The sequence below is a fragment of the Oculina patagonica genome, chromosome 14 (genome assembly GCF_052425735.1).
Source record: "Oculina patagonica isolate OP01 chromosome 14, crgOcupat, whole genome shotgun sequence".
NCBI classification, from domain to species: Eukaryota; Metazoa; Cnidaria; class Anthozoa; order Scleractinia; family Oculinidae; genus Oculina; species Oculina patagonica.
The window spans coordinates 11,952,871-11,973,152 of NC_135771.1; the positions used below are offsets into that span (position 1 = coordinate 11,952,871).

Below are 20,282 nucleotides of genomic sequence, written 5' to 3' on the forward strand. Positions count from 1 at the left end.
TATAGAGTGGTAAAGTGTGACGTCACGGTTCCATGGTAACTAATTCTGTGGTTCTAAACAATGTAAGAACGAACCATAACAAAGAGAGCTCGAACCGCATCGCAGCACATTTGCTGTGGTCTTAGTCGCGCTCAGTGCTACTATTTAGCTCAAAACATTCGTCTATAATTTGAAAACGTTAACTTCTTTGATTTGACAACTTGACGAAGAACTGGATTGTATTTAAACGTTGTTTTTCGGTGACGTTCGTCGCCCGACATCATCAACTATGGTGCAGTGTTTTGTCCCCGACTGCAATCATCAGTCAGAAAGCCATACCTGTCAGTTTTTTCGTTTTCCCAAGGATGAGAAACAATATAAACGCTGGAAGGACCGCATCAGGTACGTTTAACACGGCATCTTGTAGGCGATTTTGTTTAAATTAGATGCATCAACAGGAATTACGCGTGTGATTGTTACCGAATAGCATTCCATTAATCACCGAACTTGCCTTTCAGGAGAGGTGATCGCGATCCCAATTCCTACTCAAGAGTATGTAGCTGTCATTTCCGTGATGGAGACAAAAATCGTGGACCAGAATTGTTTGCCTGGAACGTAAACAAAATATTTGCACCGACTTCTCCAAGAAAGAAAAGAAAGCGCACAGTGACGAGTACTAGTAACACAGAATCAGAACTCCAACTTGAAGAGTCAACGGACTCGAGAACTGACGAAGAAAAAGTTGCTTCTGCCAGCCAGACAATTCTAGAAGCCGAATTAGACTGTTTAAAGAAGGAACTAAGAGAACTTAAGGAGCAACAAGTCTACCAAAGAACAAGATATTCTGTTGCCGCCATGGATTGTGAAGTCTTAAGAATGGAAACTGGACTCCCAACTAAGGACGTCTTCCAAATTGTTGTCAATTACATTTCTAAATTTAAAGACAATATTAACTATTATTATGGGTGGAGAGTCGATTCTATAAAGTTGGAAGATCAGGTATTTATCACACTTATGAAATTAAGACAAAACTATACCAACCTTCACTTGGCACAATTATTTGGCTGTTGTGTTACAACTGTAACAAACATTGTTTTGACTTTTGTTCATGTTTTGCACAGTTTGTTTTTTGAGGATTTAATGAGCAGTATGCCTTCCAGGGACAAGAATAAGTCTTGTGCTCCGTCTTCATTTTCTTTATTTGGTAACTGTAGGGTTATCATTGATTGCACAGAACATTCCACCATTCCTGAATAATGGGAAATTTACCTCAAGTGAAGTAAAAGCTACCAAGTCTATTGCCAAATGCAGAATCCATGTAGAAAGAGCAAATGCCAGGATCAAAGACTTTAAAATTCTTACTTTTATTCCATCCTGGCTAAGGAGTCATGCAGACAAACTGTTTCAGGTTATTACTTCATTGGTGAACTTACAATTTCCACTGATAAAAGAGGGTTGTGAGGGTACAGAATTCGAATAGATATCTACCTGTAAGTGTATGGGGCCTGTTTAAATTTTATTAAGTTGTGGGGGGAATTGCCATGGTTTCATTGAATGAAATGAGTGATTTACTATTTGTTGAAAAAAATTATCTGGGAATTTAGTGTCACATAAATATTTATACAACTTTTCTCTCTCAGTGGAGATACAATTAAAACTGCCACATATGTGCATGTTTACTAACAAGTAAGGAAAGATTTGTTTTGTTCTTTTTTTGTTTCCAGGGAGTCTTACCTCATTTTTCTAGTGTGGGAGTATCTCTTCCTTAAGGCCTTTGATATTATTTTAGCATGTATGAAAACTTTGATTTCAAGTTGTATATGGAGAATAATAAATGTCATTTTAAACCTCAGAGCAAAAGCCTCAGTCTTTAACTCTTACAGATTATTTACTTATTATGCCATTACTTGTATCTCTGTCGTTCTTTAGAAATTTTGAACATATAAGCTATGAAGAATATCTATAACTAAGACATTAAAATAAATAAATTATTGTAGAAAATATTTTTTATTTTACAAATTGAAATGGAACATACGGAGAAAACTTGAACAGGTAATTCAATCAAACTTCTAATAATTTAAGATCCACCGGATAATTTTGATGATCTTATCCAGACAAATTAAAATCATTACAGCTCACCCTCAATTATCTTGGGAAAAATATGAGCAAAGTAAAATCGTTTTAAAATGTTTAGATTCTCTCCCCATGAATTGTCTTTAGTAATCTTAATTACTACAGTATCTTTAGTGGTCCATACTACAAAGTAACACAGATCTCTCTTAGAGAAATACATCTCTCCCTGTGCTTGATGCCAGTAGGCATGGTCTTTTTTGAGGACAATATTTCCATCTTTATCTTTCTTTAGGTAGAAATTTGTTCATAAAATAAGTTAGCTGATCGTCACCAAGTTGTAAAACAAATTGTTCAGATAAAATTATGTCTTCTACTGTTCTTACTGGTAAGGTAACAGGAGGTTTCTCCGGACTCATTAACCAACACAATCCGGTAAACTTCCCATAGTCACAAAGCTCTTTGTATAAAGAAGCTCGATCTTCCGCAATTGGATTTCGTGATAAGGCAGCGTATTTCTTCGGAGGAGGAAACATTTCGTTTACAGCCTCTGTCCTCTGTACAGTTTTTCTTTTCCTCCAGCTACACTAGACGTCTGTTCGACTAGGATTGTGTATTCCGTAGATAAACAACGCTGCTGCGTGACTGCACTTGTATTCGCCCCGAGGGCATTCGCACTCGGTCGAGCGGATCTTCAATTCTTCGTCTAAAAATACCTAAAAGAACGTAAGGATTGCAGTGACTGTGTTGCATGGGAATTTAGTATCAACGTGATCAGAAAACTGCATCATTAAGATACTTGAACGAACAAATGCAAAGAATATGGTCAACTCAAACTTATAAAAATATGGCGTCGTAGTTCGGCTTGACATACCGTGACCTTGTAGATTGTTTTCTTCATGCTTGCATGAACTTCTCCTTTCAAAACACCAGGAAGTTACGCAAAGCTCTCTACATGACTGGATCTGCAATGGTTTTCACCTCTATCTATAGATTTCTGCTCTCCCGCGAAAAAAGAAACAAGGGAAGCTATCGAAAGTAACGCCATCTTACACTGTAATCGAACCGAGGAAGGTTTGTTTAGAACCAAGAAATTGGTTACCATGGAACCGTGACGTCAGCACTTTACCACTCTATAGTCAGGCGGTTATGTGAAAAAATTGTGCACTTTTGGTTAAAAGCATGAAATTTTGCATCAAGAAGCATTTTCATGTGGTTAACGGATATTGATATGGAGCCACATAAAAAAAAACGTTTTTTGTCAAGTTATGACGATTTTTAAAAATGGCCGCCATTTTGAACCGGAAGTAGAATTCATTTTTTATGTAAGTGTTATTAAATGTTGTTTTCTTGATCATACAACAATTAATTTCATTGGTTACAATGATTGTAGTCTTTGCAAGGAGAAAACGATTTTTTAAATTTACAAATCGATATATTTAGAAAGTTAACGCGAATTTTCAAAATGGCCGCCATTTTGGACCGGAAGTGACATGTGCTTTACCGCAAGTGTTTGTTAAAGCTGTTTCTTTCACTTAAAATGGCTAGAAATATCATAAACTATGGCTTTACTTTTAATTAAAACAATAAAAACATAAATTACTCACGGTCTCAACTAATACCAGCTCTCTTTCTACTTGTTTACAATCGACCATTTGCTTTAAGTACAGAACTCAGTAACAACTACGCTTTACACAATCAATCATTGTGCTCATAAAACTTGTTCCACCTAACTAGTACTGTTATCATCGCTTTTTGAATGTTTTTAGTACAGTACTCTATGTAAACTATGCTTCACACAATCAATCATTGTTTGACCTAACTCAGGGACTGCGCAGGAAGAATTTGAGTGGGGGGGGGGGTCTTAAAAGTCGAACCCCTGAAGTGAGTGAACTTAGGGGGGTTGGGGGCGTGCTCCCCGGGAAAATTTGGATTTCAATTTCACTTAAATACCGCAAAATGCATTTGAAGTTAAAAATTTAAACGTTCAGCGCTTAAAAGGATTGGTAAAAGTATTGCTTGAAACGACAAAACGTTGCAATAAAAAGACGTTTACTCCAAAAAACATTCGATAAACTACTCACTGACCCTGACTACTCACGAATCTTTCTCACTATGTTGAAGTACCGGCAACTGAGATGTTACCAGAAGGAATGAAAACAGAAAAGACAACTTCACTTTATGTTACAAAATAAATTACCTTAAGCATGAGCTCGAAAACAAACCGTATCGTCTTATAAACTTAACCATTTACTCGGATCGAAACTGACCAACGATGAAACAGGCCTTTTTCATGAGAAGTCCACTCGCCCTTAAAAAGCCAGTTTTTAATAAAGGGCACGATCCTGTAGTAGCCTAACCATTTTTCAACAATAACTGAAAACCTTTGAGCCAATTGTCCGCATTTACTTGTTTTTTTTTATGTATCTAAGTTGAAGGCGAGTCTATTTTGGCAATAGTAACTGCTGTTACTTTTGTCCTTTACAAACTGAATCGATTATATGGCTTCCAGAAACGAAATATTTTAAGTAATTTTTCGTTTGTTTTTTAACTCATTTTTTTATTTTTGTTACTGTAAAGAAGTGGAGGGGGGTGGGGGGGGGGGGGGCTAAAGCCCACCTAGCTCATTCCTCTCTGTGGTCCCTGTAACTGTTATCATCACTCATTCAATGCTGTTAGTACAGAACTTAGTATGGTTTACACAATCTGTCACTCTAGTTACCCAAAATTGTCCGACTCTCGTCATTGTGGAATCGAATGTTCGTTGTTGACCATTACTATGTAATCATCCGTTATTGCATACGTCACAGCAACTGCAAAGAGCAGTGCATTTCAAAGCCGCTCTTTCACAGCAACATCTTCCTCTGCAGCCAAGCTTGCATCCACATCTGAGTAGTTCTCTGCATGACTTTGTCACATCTAGAAGCGTCGTCCAGAAAGGCTGCCATTCTCCTTCTTTGAAAATCCAACCCAAATCGCCTGGAAAAGGAATATTTGGGTTTGGTGTAAGTGCTTTGTCCCAACAGTGACGAGCTTGATAAGCAGCTCTCTTTGTATGCTGTAACAAGGCCGCCCGAGTCGGTGGGATTGCATCATACGCTCTGCCTTTTTGTGGAAAAAGTTGCTTTCTGGCTTCATTAACATTTGCTTTGTTGCTTGTTCTGTCGTACAAGAGTATGACGAACCATTCTAAATGTGCCATACATGCTTCACTGACTAGAGGAGCAGGTGTAGTTGGTAGCTGCAAGAAGGCATCTGTGATGGCTGGGTAGCTCTTCCATACTGTAAAAGCAGTCTTCTTGCCTCTCCGAGTGAAGAAGGACACCGTATCGCATCCTGTAAATGCGTGAAATACAGGTAGAGACTTGGAAATATTCAATCCCAGGCTGTTTGAGATCTCAAGTGCAGCTATGTAACGCAAATGAGAGGCAGTTCCCATTGAAACCCAGACTTCAACCTGTTGCTCCTGGAGCCTTCCGGCAAGTGCTGTCGCTAAAACAAGGACATCGGTGTTAACTGTCTGTAGCACAATCTTGCGGTGACCCTCCTGGACTGCGTCTGCAGCATGCAAAATTATCCTGGTATCTGCTTCTTCATGCGTTCATGGAGCCAGATTCGCGGTGTTGTTATGAGCAAGGGTACACAGGATTTCCTTGCCTTTAGTTGTGGTGATGCTACATCTTGAGCTAGAAACTGGAAGAGTTCTCGCTTGTTTTTGTCACTTCTCAGGAACTGCTGCCAGTTGCGTGGTATTTGACTGGTTGCCTGTACGCATCTCCTGGCACCATGCCCACGTTTGCTTCTAGTCATGGCCTTAAAACTCTTGGCAATGTAATCATCCGACACTACATCAAGGCGCTTAGCATGAGAGAGCTGAGATTGAATGTAGGGTAGAAAACACTGTTCTGAATATTCTGCGAATGTTTTCTCTGTTACAGGCTTGATCATATTTACCACTACTGAGCTATCGATGATGATGCCATCAACAGCCTCGGGCATCTTTGCTTGTGGAGTCGTGAAAGACTGGAGACATTCAGCTTGTTCCCACTTTTTCTGCGGAAGGTGCAATTTATCATCCTGTGATAGCGGTTGATAGGGGTTGTCCATTACTTCAATTGCTCTGGTAAGTGCTGTAACATCTCTGTAAAACAAAGATTGCAAACTTCTTGTATCTTCGTGGTGTTTTGCACTGTGCTCGGCTTGTGTGAATCCTGTTATGGTAACCATGCTGTTCTCAAACTCGTTGACGATTCTCGTTATCTCTGGCCCTGATACCATCCACCGACAAAGAGCACTAGGATTCTCCGTCAACCCCACAGCACAACATCTCCTTTCACCAAAGCATGAGCATGATCGATTGGGATACTTAAGAAATTCTTTGATGTCTTGTTCACGGCAAACTTTCCTGTGGCTACCTTCTTCAGACACCAGTCACTGAATGACACAACATTAGCTTCAGGTTCTAAACCCTCTTTGTATTTCATGTATGCCTTGGTTAGAAGCACATAGAGACTACTTGTTGTCACCTGATGAGCACGTCTTGTCCGAGTGACACTTGTGGCCTTGAGGAAAGAGTCTGCAGTGCCTGTCGATGCAACGTTAGCCTCAGTTAGGGCAGCTGTCCATCCACTTCCCTCTTACCATCCTCCAATGGTTTTCAAGAAAGTCATTTCAACGTAAGGCCCACCAAACATGATAACAAATCACCTCTCTCCAAACGTTTCTGGAATATTCCACTGAATTTGCTTGGCGAATGCATACAATGGCTGACCCATCGCTACTACTGGAATCTGATCAGGGTTAAGGTGATCCACAGATGTTTTGATGATGTTCAAGGCTGACTTTGCTTGATCCGGGAAAGAGGGGCAGTAAGGAAGATATTAAAGGCTTAGTGTTTGTGTCTTCGTTACCGCATCGGTTTGAGTGATGAACTGGCCACGAAATGCTCTTCCGGTTTTGCTTTCATTAAAGCTAATAAGCTGCAATACCCATATTTTCACTCATTTTCACCTTCAAACCTTTAGACAACAAGTTTATTTACCTTCGATTAACACAAGATGTCACTCCAAGGGCGTGTAGACCTTCTTCTAATAACTTCCGGTAATTAAATATTCTACTTCCGGTCAAGATGGCGGCCATTTTTAAAACTCCCCTTTAACTGCTCTCTGAGTGAATTTTCAAAGTGGCTCCATATCAGATGTTAATGAGCATAAAAAAACCTAATTGTACACCAAATTTCATGCTTTTAACCCAAAGTGCACAATTCACCCAAAATTCTGCACATAACCGCCTGACTATTACCGGTATTTACTTATTGATGTTAAGAATTTGGCTCCAGTCTTTTTTCAGTTCCTTTAGCTAGCGGCAACCTGGAGAGAGGCACGAAAAGCGCACATTTTCAAAACAAGGGAGCGGTTACCAAGTTCAAGATGGCAAAGTTTTTATATTGATTTTGGTTTCTGGTTACAATTTGAATACCTGCACGAAAATTGAAAGAAGTCATGAAATATTACGCGTGGAGACTTCTTCAACGTGTCTTGTTTTGAGATCACTAGTTTTCATGGATGTTGAGACTGACATTCCTTTTTCGTGCCCATTGTCGCGAAACGGGTTCGCTTCTGCAAAAAGACCAAGAACAGATGAAGGAGAAGACCGACACCCGGGCCCTAGTTTATCACGCGATGGATTTGAAAACAGAAGCGAGAATGGTTTGTTCTTTAACAAGGGACCTGAGCATCCCACAAATTATACGACATCTGCTTCACACATCTCCAGGAGATTTTTGCCGATAAATGCGAGCGGTTTAGTTTACGAGTCTGAAGATTTTCGGCCCAAAGGCGAAACATTATACACCCCATTGCAGGACGATGTGATTGTAAACACGAGAAATATCGAGCAGTTCACTTTCACGAATGGATCGTTCTTTATTGGAGATGAGTCATCGAGGTTTAGCAGGACCGTTCAAGGTAAGCTAAGTATTTTTTTAACCAAGTCACCCCGAAACTGTTTATAATTTCCTTGAAATGCTAGTGTACTGTGGAGGGATTTCCGTATAGCCACATACTTATAAATTATGCATACAAATTCTTCAATATAATCCTTCACTCACTAAAGGCAGTGATCAACAGCACGAAAGTTACAAATCTGTATGTATAATCAAATATGGGCAGTTTTATAATGCCACTGACTGAAAATTCTCTCATATCCTTCACTCACGAAAGGCAGTCGGTGATCAACAAAGTGAGAGTTGCAAAATTGTATGCATAATTAATTGCGGTTAGATCAAGTATGGGGATATTGCAACTGACTGATTGACTGGCTGACAGACTAAGCTTATTAGTTTCTCAAGAAACTGTTGTGCTGCATGGGCGGGCGAGTGAAACACAACTGGAAGTTGATACACGGGGTCGATACAAATGGAGCGACTGTTGATGTTTCAGAATAAAGAAGGGATGTATGGGAAAATGGAAATGTTCCTATAAGCATGAACTATAGTGAGTAATATTCAAATTTATGCTCAAAATAACTTATAATTACCACAATCATTGTGCCTTGTCAACCTTGTAGCTCAAAATGGCGTGCTAAAATTTGCTGTTTTGAGCTACAAGGACATCAAGGCACTACAATTGAGGTAACTTTACGTTTATTTTGCGCATTAAGGGCCCATTACAGTATCTCGTTGCCAAGCTACGCGGTTGCCACGCAAGTGCAATTTTATTTCCGGTTTTCTCGCATTCGTGATTCAGCTTAGCGGCAAAATTTAACGCGAGTTTAGTTCCCTTTCGGTTAGAATCATATTCCAATCACGGAAATTTGTTCTGCAGTAAAAGCAAACTGGGTAAATTGAAATAAAAAAAGTTTGTCATACTAAATGATTGCAAAACATATACGAAGCCTGAAGCAAGTATCCGAAACCGCCGAAATATTTTTAAAAGTAGTGCCGATGCATTAGAAAACATGCGAATGTGCGGCGCTACCGTATTTCATCAGTTTCCCCTTCAACTCACTGAAGAAATCTGTGAAAGCTACTGACAAAAATTAAAGCACTGTCACTAGAACTAAACGAAGCTCAGAAAAAAAAACAGCGATTCATTTCGTTCGCGAAACGAAGGTAAGATAATTTTTACGCAGTTAGCGCAGAAATATAGGAATGAACTCGATTTATCTGCCGTAAATTGCTTGCAGAAACTGCTGATTATGATTCGTACAACATTCTAACCACAGGACAAATTCAGTAAGGTACAAAACTGCGAAAACTAAACTATATAAAACACCTGTATAAAAACATTTCAGCTTACAAACGTTAACTATTTATTCAACCGAACTATGAATTGTAGCCTCCTTGACAAAACATGATTACGCCGTTTACGGCTAATTCGCAAATTACAAGCCGAAAATAAAGAAACTCACACTAAACTCTTTTTAATACTTACGACCGCCTTTGTTTACATTTGTCTTAGCCTCTACATGTTAGTTGAGCGACAGTAAACGTTGTTAAAGCTGTCCGAATACAAGCAAGTAGTAAAGTTTGCCGTGTCGAAAAATTATAGTTTTTGAAGCGTACGTGAGCGGGGGGAAAGCCAACTTAGTGCAGCAATGTCAATTACGATGATTTCAACCAATCATTCACCGTATAATTTTACTTCCGGTACGGACGAAAATGCGAGTTTTTCTCGGAAGGAAAAAAACGTACCTTCTGTTTTTTGCAGTAAATCGAAAGAAAATACATTTTTCTTTAAACGTAAGCATGCGTTTTCGGAAAATCAAAACAACATTTAAGTTGTGTTCAAAAACGTGGTCAAAAGAACACATTTTCTTGACTTATTTTTCAAGTTTTTGTGCTAGCGGAAAACGCAGGCTTACATTTTTTAAGATAAACGTACTGATTGATATAATACTACAAACTATGAATGACACCGTAAGTTTCTTGCGTAAAACTCAGTTTTTTGTTCTGGGTCATGTGATATTAGACGTGCACCGATGACGTCATCAACTGACTTGCAGTCGCACTCTAAAACTCCTGTCTAAATTTGGTTAAATAAAAGCAAATATATATCAAGTTACAGCCAATTGATATCTCCCTAGCAACGGCCCCAAAAGATACTGTAATGGGCCCTTAATGTGAATTTTACTCGCTATTGTTCATGCAAATAGGAACATTTTGGTTCTCCCATACACCCCCTTTATAATTTTGAAACATCAACAGATGCTCCTTTTATGTGGGCGCCGTGTGGTTGATAAAGCTAAATAAACCACTGTAGCAATTTGGAAAAGCTGATGTTTAAGTGTTAGACTGGCTGGCTGCAGACCAACCAACTGACTCATTAACTGACTGACTGACTGATTGATTGATTAATTGATTGATTGATTGATAGGTTAATTCAATCATTCTTTCAATAAATATTATTTGAAATAATTTCATTTAGGTGTCTCGTTGAATATGTGGAGATTTGATGATCAAACAAAGAAGCTATACATTTCAAGATCATTTGTGTTTACAAGTCCACAGGTAAAATAAGATTTAAATATGATTTGTCATGCCGTAATATAAACAGCAGAATCCAGATAGCTTGAACCCCTGATAACTCAAACTTTGCGCTAACTCAAACCATTTTTATTGTTGTGCAGGTAATTTTCTTACTAATATTACCCTCATTATTGCTGTTTTTAAACAATTATATTGATTTCAATAATTTGCTTTTAATGTGGAAGAATTGCTCTTTGATAATGTGGGAGAATTATCCATAGAATGCAAAACATTATTAGTTAGTCAGAACACATTATTTTATAAAGCTCTTACAATTGGAGTCAAAAATAGATTACAAAAAATCTAATATGTAATTCCACTCAGTAGAGTACAAATGATGCAAATTTACTTAAATCAGACACAAGTATTTGTTAACTTCATTGCTTTTTAGTTAGTTATTTGTTACCATGGAAACTACAAGAATCTTTCACTTCCTGCCTCTTCTTCTTTATTAAAAGAGATTCTGTTACATTATGCTGTGCTTTCTTCTTGCAAAAAAATAGTACACCCATTCAAAACATGGTGGCTTAAATTTCTTTTTCTTTGACGGGTGTGTTTGTGTGGTTTTCTATCATTTTTATGGCAAAACATAATTATATATATTCTTTGTGTAGGAATAGTATCAACCAATTTCCATTATTTGAACCCCAGCACAACTAAAAAAGATTATGCAATTTATGTTTTCCTTTCTTTTCAGGAAGCACAGGAGATCAAAAGAGTTTTGGAAGCCATGTGAACTCAATAAGTCATCAAAAGTTATTTTATAGACTACAAAAAGTTTAGCTTTTAAATATAATTTCAGTGAAATTTTTATTTTTGTGTCCACAAATAAATTATCAAAGAAATGAATTGTAACAGGTGTCTTTTTGAAGTTATAACTGAACTATTTGAATGACTGTTTAATAATTCATGAAATGGAAAGTACAAACGTAATAAATTTGTTGTGGATGGAGGTAGTGAGAAAGGAAGGGAGGGAGAGAGAGAGAGGGGGGATGGAGAAGAAAGAAAGTAAGGAATAATAGACAGACAGAAAGATGGGTGGATGGGAGGAAGAAAAGATGGAAGGGCAGGAGGGAGGGAGAGGGATGGAGAGATTGAGATAGAGGGAGGAGAGGGAGAGAGGCAGGCAGGAGGGATGATGGAATGAAGGAAGGGAGAGAGGGAGGAAGAGAGGGAGCATAAATACTGTGTCTAAATAGATTACCTGTTGGGGTAGGAGAGAAGTACATGTATGTAGTTGTAACATCAGATCAGAGGCTCTACAAATCAGCCTAAATACACCACTGAGGATTGTATTGATGATTATTCCTTCAGATACCTTGTTGTGAGTATTCATAATTGGTCTGATTCCAATGTAGGTGGCTTTATAGCTCAGTTGGAAGAGCATCACACTGTTAATGGGGAAGTTATGTACGCCATCAGACAACCTCAAAGTAGTAAATAATAAAGATGGTAAATTTTAAGCTCGGTGATAAATAATGAAAATTAATTTTTCAACAATGACACGAGCATGGGACAAAGAAAAATTCTGAGTCCCCGACGGGAATCGAACCCATGGAGGCCTCCCAGATACCGGTTGAGCGCTCTAACCAGATACCGTTTTTTTTCTTTCAAGGCTAAATGGCGATGGGCTTATATTCGGGAGGATTTTGCCGTCTGGGACTCATTTTCGAGGGGTAGGAAGAACTCCATCACAGTTTTAAGGTATTCGATACGAAAATGCGTTAACAAAAAAACCCGGGGGGCACTCGAAAAAGTGTTATACGGGGAAGCTCCGCCCCGAGGTCCAACCCCTTACCCTTTTATATACCATTTTGACAGAAAAAGTACCCCTTTCGGATACCTTTTATTGAAAAAAGGTACCCCTTTCATATACCTACACGACACGACATATATACTTAAAACAGGACGTTTTCTTGACATTTTTATGTAGCGCTTTATAATAAATAAAGGACGATACAGCCATAAGTTGCGTCTGTTCGAAATATTTACTTTAAAGGTTATTAAATATCTTAATGCCCGAATTTCCTACCCTTTCATATACCTCAACTTGTGAAGTCTCTACCCTTTTATATACCTGAAGCCTCAAAAAGGTACCCCTTTCGGGCGGAGCCCTCCCCCGTAGAGGCCATTATAGGGAGTATCCCCAACCCCCGGGGTAAAAAAAGAGAACCAAATAGCGCATGGTAATTTCATGATAATCTAGTGACGGAGAAAAAATATATATAAAAAATATAACTGACGATCCATTTCATATTTCATATCGTTTATCCCAGTACAACCTCTATAAAATTAAATACAACTCTCATTTTTTCAGGCCAATGCAATTTTAATGCTTTACTCTGTTACATTATGTGTTCAAGTCATACATCAACATGGAATAATCTACCCAATTTTGCCAAAAACCCATTTAATTTCTAAGCCTGGTTTTTGCCCAATTCCCATTTGAATCTCTTGTTTGTCATACCCACTCCGAGTGAATTATTTAAGGGAAGCCTCGAGCCAAGTCTCCCATTCTTGGCTGAGCTTATCCCGGTTTCTGTAGCATTAAGCGGCTTGGAATATTTCTACTCCCCCCTCAATGGGATGCTAGTCCACCGCAGGTTACCCCCATCATTATGTCGCCGGTACCCATTTATACACCTGGGTGGAGAGAGGCACTATGGGAGTAATTAAAGTGTCTTGCCTAAGAACACAACACAATGACCCCGGCCAGGGCTCGAACCCGGACCGAAGAACCGAAGAACCGGAGTCCAGCGCACTAACCATTAGGCCACCATGCCTCCCATGTCCCAGTAAAACCAAATCCTATTTTCCCAGTGAAATAAATAAGCAAATACCATTTCCCATTTTTATCCCTTCAGTCCCCTCTTATTATGACCATATGTTCCTTTTGAGTGGTTTATCGTGCTAACTTGACTTCCTTAGTGAATCCCTTGGAAAGATTTATAAACACGATGGAATGCCCCTCTGTTCTGCTGCCCGATTTCGGCCACACTTCCACATTGCTTGTTTTGTCCATTTCTGGGACGACTTCTCCGTTCACTCTAACGTCTCCAGTGGCAAAATGAACTGGATTTCTTACAGTCACCTAAAGTAATATACCAAATCTTTAAGTGTGATCCGTCAGAAACACTCACTCTAAGACATTTTCCAGGCTCTACATTTAAATATATTCGTTGTATTAAATGAAACTAGGTGACTACAGCTGTTCCAGCCGTTGAAAACAAAAGAATCCATAATCTTGCTTTGTCAACTTAAACAAAATTATTTATTTCAAGGAAAAGCTAGGCTAAGGAATGCTTTAGAGAAAAACAAGAAAGTCTGAAATGGAGAAAGGTGTCACCCTTAATGGTTAAAGAACATTTCGATAGCGAAGCAACTTCAAACGAAGGTACGAATGTACAAAGATTGAAGAAGATTAAGACGGACTGCGATATGGAACTGTTTGTATGAACAGTTTTTTCAAAGCTTATCTCGTTAAATTTTCATTTTTTATTGCAACGCCCGGAAAACATATTTGTTTGTGATAAAGCAATAGTTTTGTCATTTAGATCCAATAAAGTAATTTATTCGCGAACATTAAGTTTCATGGCTCGGAGTATTTGGCAAAACCACTAAACTCAGCCGTGATACAGTCCCTTTAAAGGATGTCTAAAAACGTTAGTTAAATATCAACAATTATCTTTTCGAATTTCCTATTTTTAGATGACTGTTGAAAATACTTTTGTGATTGGCTGCCAGTGAATTTGTTATAAAATCAAGGGCACCATTTGTTTTGACTAATTTCAAGAAAGAGCTTCCCTACCTTGTACTGAACTTCTGCTGTTCTTTAAGCACTGTAGAAGGTTACAATTTAATTGGAGAAAGCATCCAAATTTAAGTTTTAAGTCCAGGAGTTCTGAACAAGAAATACGAATGAAAGCTCTAGTAAGAGAACGTATCGTTGATCACAAAATCGTCATTTTCAGTGACTCATGTAACTCTTTCTTTTTCGATTCTTTTGGACCTGGAGTCGAGATTACAATGAATCTACGTGATTACGGTTGTCCAAAAAAGCCAAAATGCACATTTCATGTCTCAAACTGGCGGGTTTTGCTGGATTTAGAGTGAACAAAGCTTTAATCTACGTAGTGGTATCACAACAGAAGGACCCAAAATCGTCATTTTCAGTGGCTCATGTAACACGTTCTTATTCGATTCTCTTGAAGCTGGAGTGGAAATTACTATGAATCCACGTGATGTCAATTTTCCAAAATGACTCCAACTGTACATTTCAAGTCCCAAACAGGCCTGGATCTGGAGTGAAAATAAACTTTTTTAAAATTTACGTGCTGATATTTCAACACAAGGGCCAAAAATCGTCATTATCAGTGCCTTATTTAGCACTTTTTCCATTCTTTTGGACCTGGAGTGAAAATTAGGATGAGTCCACATTATGGCTTTATTCCTAAAAGACCCAAACTGCACATTTCAAGTCTCAAACTGGCCGGGTTTGCTGCATCTGGAGTGAAAATAAGTTTTAACAAGGGCCATAAATTGTTATTTTCAGTGACTCGTGTAGCACTTTCTTATTTGATTCTTTTGGACCTGGAGTGAAAATAAAGATGAATCCACGTGATGGCGGTTTCTTAGAAAGACTTTCCACTGATTACAAATCTGAAAGTGGCCGGTTTTGCTGGATCCGGTGTGAAAATAAACGCTTCAATCGACGTGGTGGTATTTCAACACCAGGGCCATAAATTGTCATTTTCAGTGACTCGTACAGCACTTTCTTATTTGATTCGTCTGGACCTGGAGTGAAAATTAAGATGAATCCACGCGATGGAGGTGTTTTAAAAGACCCAAACTGTTTATTTCAAGTCCTGAACTGGCCCGTTTTGCTGGATCTATAGTGAAAATAGGCTTTAATTTCCTTGGTGGTATTTCAGCACAAGGGCTTAAAATCGTCATTATTAGTGGCTCATTTAGCACTTTTCAATTCTTTGGGACCTGGAGCGAAAATTAGGATGAGTCCACGTGATGTCGGTATTCCAAAAAGCCCCAAACTGTCCATTTCAAGTCTCAAACTGGCCGGTTTTACTGGACGACAGGTGTGAAAATAAGCTTTAATCTACTTGGTGGTATTACAACAGAAGGGCCAAAAATCGTCATTTCCAGTGGCTGGTGTAGCACTTGCTTATTCGATCCTTTTGGAGATGGAGTGAAAAATAGGATGAATCCAGGTGATGGCGGTTTTCCAAAAAGAGCCAAAATGTATATTTTTCAAGTCTCAAACTGGCCAGTTTTGCTGAATCTGAAGAGAAAATAAGGTTTAATTTACGTGATGGTATTTCAACACAAGGGCCAAAAATCGTCATTATCAGTGGCTCATTTAGCATTATCTTATTCCATTCTTTTGAACCTGGGATGAAAATTAGAATGAGTCCACGTGATGTCGGTATTTCAAAAAAACCCACACTGTAATTTGCAAGTCTCAAACTTACCGGTTTTGTTGGATCTGGAGTGAAAATGAGTTTTAATCGACGTGGTGGTATTTCAAAACAAGGGCCATAAATTGTCATTTTCAGTGACTCGTGCAGCACTTTCGTATTCGATTCTTTTGGATCTGGAGTGAAAACTAAGTGATGAATCCACGTGATGGCGATTTTTAGAAAGACCCAAACTGTCCACTGATTACAAGTCTGAAACTGGCCGTTTTTGCTGGATCTGGTGTGAAAATAAGCTTTAATCTAGCTTTAATCTACTTGGTGCTATTTCAACAGAAGTGCTCAAAATCGTCATTTTCAGTGGCTCATGAAGCACTATTTTACTCGATTCTTTTTCACCTGGAGTGAAAATTAAGATGAATCCACGTGATGGCGGTTTTTTAAAAAGACCCAAACTGTGTATTTCAAGTCCTTAACGTGCCTGTTTTGCTGGATCTCTGAATGAAAATAAGCTTTAATTTACGTGGTGGTATTTCAACACAAGGGCCAAAAATTGTCATTTTCAGTTACTACTGTAGCACTTTCTTATTCGACTCTTTGGGACCTGGAGTAAAAATTAAGATGAATCCACGTGATAGAGGTTTTTTAAAAAGACTCAAACTATCCATTTCAAGTTTGAAACTTGCCGGTTCTAGTGGATCTGGTGTGAAAATAATCTTTAATCTACTTGGTGGTATTACAATGGAAGGGCCCAAAATCGTCATTTCCAGTGTAGTGTATTACTTTCTCATTCGATTCTTTTGGAGATGGAGTGAAAAATAGGATGAATCCACGTGATAGGTGTATTACAAAAAGAGACAAAATGTACATTTCAAGTCTGAAACGGGCCGGTTTTGCTGGATCTAGAGTGAAAATAAGCTTTAATATTTATAGTATTTAACACGAGAGCCACGTCAATATGCTGCCCTAAGATAACGTGACTTCCATAAGGAACTCACCACCCGAGCAAGACATTTTCATTGCCTTACGTGATACTTTCAAATAAGGATGAGTCCACGTGACGGCGGATTTCTAAAAAGACCCAAACTGGCCAGTTTTGCTGGATCTGGACTAGAAATAAGAGTTAATCTACGGGGTGGTATTTTGACACAAGAGCGAAAAATTGACATTTTCAGTGACTCATGTAGCACTTTCTTATTCGATTCTTTTGGACCTGGAATGAAAACTAGGATGAATCCACGTGATGGCGGATTAGCAAAAAGACCTAAACTGTACATTTCTGGTCTCAAACTTGCCGGTTATGCTGGATGTGGAATGAAAATAAGCTTTAATCCACTTGGTGGTACTTTAACACAAGGGCCCAAAATCGTCATTTTCAGTGGCTCTTGTAGCATTTTCTTATTCTATTCTTTTATATCTGGAGTAAAAAAAGGATGAATCTACGTGTTGGTATTGTTCTAAAGAGACCCAAACTGTACATTTCAAGTCTCAAACTGGCCAGTTTTGCTGGATCTGGACTAAAAATTAAAGTTAATCTACGAGGTGGTATTTTGACACAAGGGCGAAAAATTGTCATTTTCAGTGACTCATGTAGCACTTTCTTATTCGATTGTTTTGGACCTGGAATGAAAACTAGGGTGAATCCACGTGATGGCGGATTAGCAAAAAGACCTAAACTTGTCCATTACAAGTCTCAAACTGGACAGTTTTACTGGATCTGGACTAAAAATAAGAGTTAATCTACGGGGTGGTATTTTGACACAAGGGCGAAAATTTGTCATTTTCAGGGACTCATCTAGCACTTTCTTATTCGATTATTTTGGGCCTGGAATGAAAACTAGGATGAATCCACGTGATGGCGGATTAGCAAAAAGACCCAAACTGTACATTTCTAGTCTCAAACTTGCCGGTTTTGCTGGAAGTGGAATGAAAATAAGCTTTCATCTATGTGGTGTTACTTTAACACAGGGGCCCAAAATCGTCATTTTCAGTGGCTCATGTGGCATTTTCTTATTCGATTCTTTTGTACCTGAAGTAAAAATAAGCATGAATCTACGTGTTGGCATTGTTCCAAAAAGATCGAAACTGTACATTTTGAGTCCCAAATAGGCCGGGTTTGCTGGATCTGGAGTAAAAATAAGAGTTAATCTACGTGGTGGTATTTTAACACAAGGGCCCAAAATCGTCATAAGACAGAATAATTTAGCACGAGGTCAATAATGTTATAAACATGAGTTCCCTAAGGAACTCACCACACAAGTAAAACAGAAAAATCTTGCATGAAGTCAATATGCTGCCCTGAGATAAAGTCAGTTACATAAGAAACACACCGCCCAAGTAAGACAGAATAATCTAGAACAACGTCAAAATGCTGCCCTAAGATAACGTGAGTTCCATAAGGAACTCACCGCCCGAGCAAGCCGTTTTCATTGCCTTATGTGGTACTTTGAAATAAGGATGAGTCCACGTGATGGCGGATTTCTAAAAAGGCCCAAACTGTCCATTTCAAGTCTCAAACTTATTCTTTTGTACCTGGAGCAAAAATAAGGATGAATCTACATGTTGGCATTGTTCTAAAAAGATCCAAACTGTCCATTTCAAGACTCAAACTGGACAGTTTTGCTGGATCTGGACTAAAAATAAGAGTTAATCTACGGGGTGGTATTTTGACACAAGAGCGAAAAATTGACATTTTCAGTGACTCATGTAGCACTTTCTTATTCGATTCTTTTGGACCTGGAATGAAAACTAGGATGAATCCACGTGATGGCGGATTAGCAAAAAGACCTAAACTGTACATTTCTGGTCTCAAACTTGCCGGTTTTGCTACTGGTGGAATGAAAATAAGCTTTCATCTACGTGGTGGTACTTTAACACAAGGGCCCAAAATCGTCATTTTCAGTGGCTCATGTAGCATGTTAATTTCTTATTCTATTCTTTTGTACCTGGAGCAAAAATAAGGATGAATCTACATGTTGGCATTGTTCTAAAAAGATCCAAACTGTCCATTTCAAGACTCAAACTGGACAGTTTTGCTGGATCTGGACTAAAAATAAGAGTTAATCTACGGGGTGGTATTTTGACACAAGGGCAAAAAATTGTCATTTTCAAGGACTCATGTAGCACTTTCTTATTCGATTATTTTGGGCCTGGAATGAAAACTAGGATGAATCCACGTGATGGCGGATTAGCAAAAAGACCTAAACTGTACATTTCTGGTCTCAAACTTGCCGCTTTTGCTGGATGTGGAATGAAAATAAGCTTTCATCTACGTGGTGGTACTTTAACACAAGGGCCCAAAATCGTCATTTTCAGTGGCTCATGTGGAATTTTCTTATTTGATTCTTTTGTACCTGGAGTAAAAATAAGGATGAATCTACGTGTTGGCATTGTTCCAAAAAAGACCTAAACTGTCCATTTCAAGTCTCAAACTGGACAGTTTTACTGGATCTGGACAAAAAATAAGAGTTAATCTACGGGGTGGTATTCTGAAACAAGGGCGAAAAATTGTCATTTTCGGGGACTCATGTAGCACTTTCTTATTCGATTATTTTGGGCCCGGATTGAAATCTAGGATGAATCCACGCGATGACGGATTTGCAAAAAGACCCAAACTGTACATTTCTAGTCTGAAACTTGCCGGTTTTGCTGGATGTGGAATGAAAATAAGCGTTCATCTACGTGGTGGTACTTTAACACAAGGACCCAACATCGTCATTTTCAGTGGCTCATGTAGCATTTTCTTATTCGATTCTTTTGTACCTGGAGTAAAAATAAGCATGAATCTACGTGTTGGCATTGTTCCAAAAAGACCCAAACTGTCCATTACAAGTCTCAAACTGGACAGTTTTACTGGATCTGGACTAAAAATAAGAGTTAATCTACGGGGTGGTATTTTGACACAAGGGCGAAAATTTGTCATTTTCAGGGACTCATCTAGCACTTTCTTATTCGATTATTTTGGGCCTGGAATGAAAACTAGGATGAATCCACGTGATGGCGGATTAGCAAAAAGACCCAAACTGTACATTTCTAGTCTCAAACTTGCCGGTTTTGCTGGAAGTGGAATGAAAATAAGCTTTCATCTATGTGGTGTTACTTTAACACAGGGGCCCAAAATCGTCATTTTCAGTGGCTCATGTGGCATTTTCTTATTCGATTCTTTTGTACCTGAAGTAAAAATAAGCATGAATCTACGTGTTGGCATTGTTCCAAAAAGATCGAAACTGTACATTTTGAGTCCCAAATAGGCCGGGTTTGCTGGATCTGGAGTAAAA

At 38.6% G+C, this 20,282-nt stretch overlaps 2 protein-coding genes and 1 pseudogene across 2 annotated transcripts; 2 read left to right on the forward strand and 1 right to left on the reverse strand.

Moving 5' to 3' along the window:
- Positions 1 to 55: 55 nt before the first annotated feature.
- On the forward strand, positions 56 to 1,802 carry LOC144638912 (uncharacterized). Its single transcript, XM_078498198.1, has 2 exons — positions 56 to 381; positions 498 to 1,802. Exons 1-2 carry the CDS (start codon positions 269 to 271, stop codon positions 1,234 to 1,236), a joined length of 852 nt encoding a protein of 283 aa, XP_078354324.1. The 5' UTR covers positions 56 to 268; the 3' UTR covers positions 1,237 to 1,802.
- A 416-nt stretch (positions 1,803 to 2,218) lies between these two features.
- LOC144638913 (uncharacterized) lies at positions 2,219 to 3,182 on the reverse strand (annotated as a pseudogene).
- A 4,285-nt stretch (positions 3,183 to 7,467) lies between these two features.
- Positions 7,468 to 11,415, forward strand: LOC144637788 (uncharacterized). The gene is made up of 3 exons (XM_078496868.1): positions 7,468 to 8,015; positions 10,476 to 10,558; positions 11,274 to 11,415. The coding sequence occupies exons 1-3, from the start codon at positions 7,610 to 7,612 to the stop codon at positions 11,310 to 11,312; spliced, it is 528 nt and encodes a 175-aa protein (XP_078352994.1). The 5' UTR covers positions 7,468 to 7,609; the 3' UTR covers positions 11,313 to 11,415.
- The last annotated feature ends 8,867 nt before the right edge of the window (positions 11,416 to 20,282 follow it).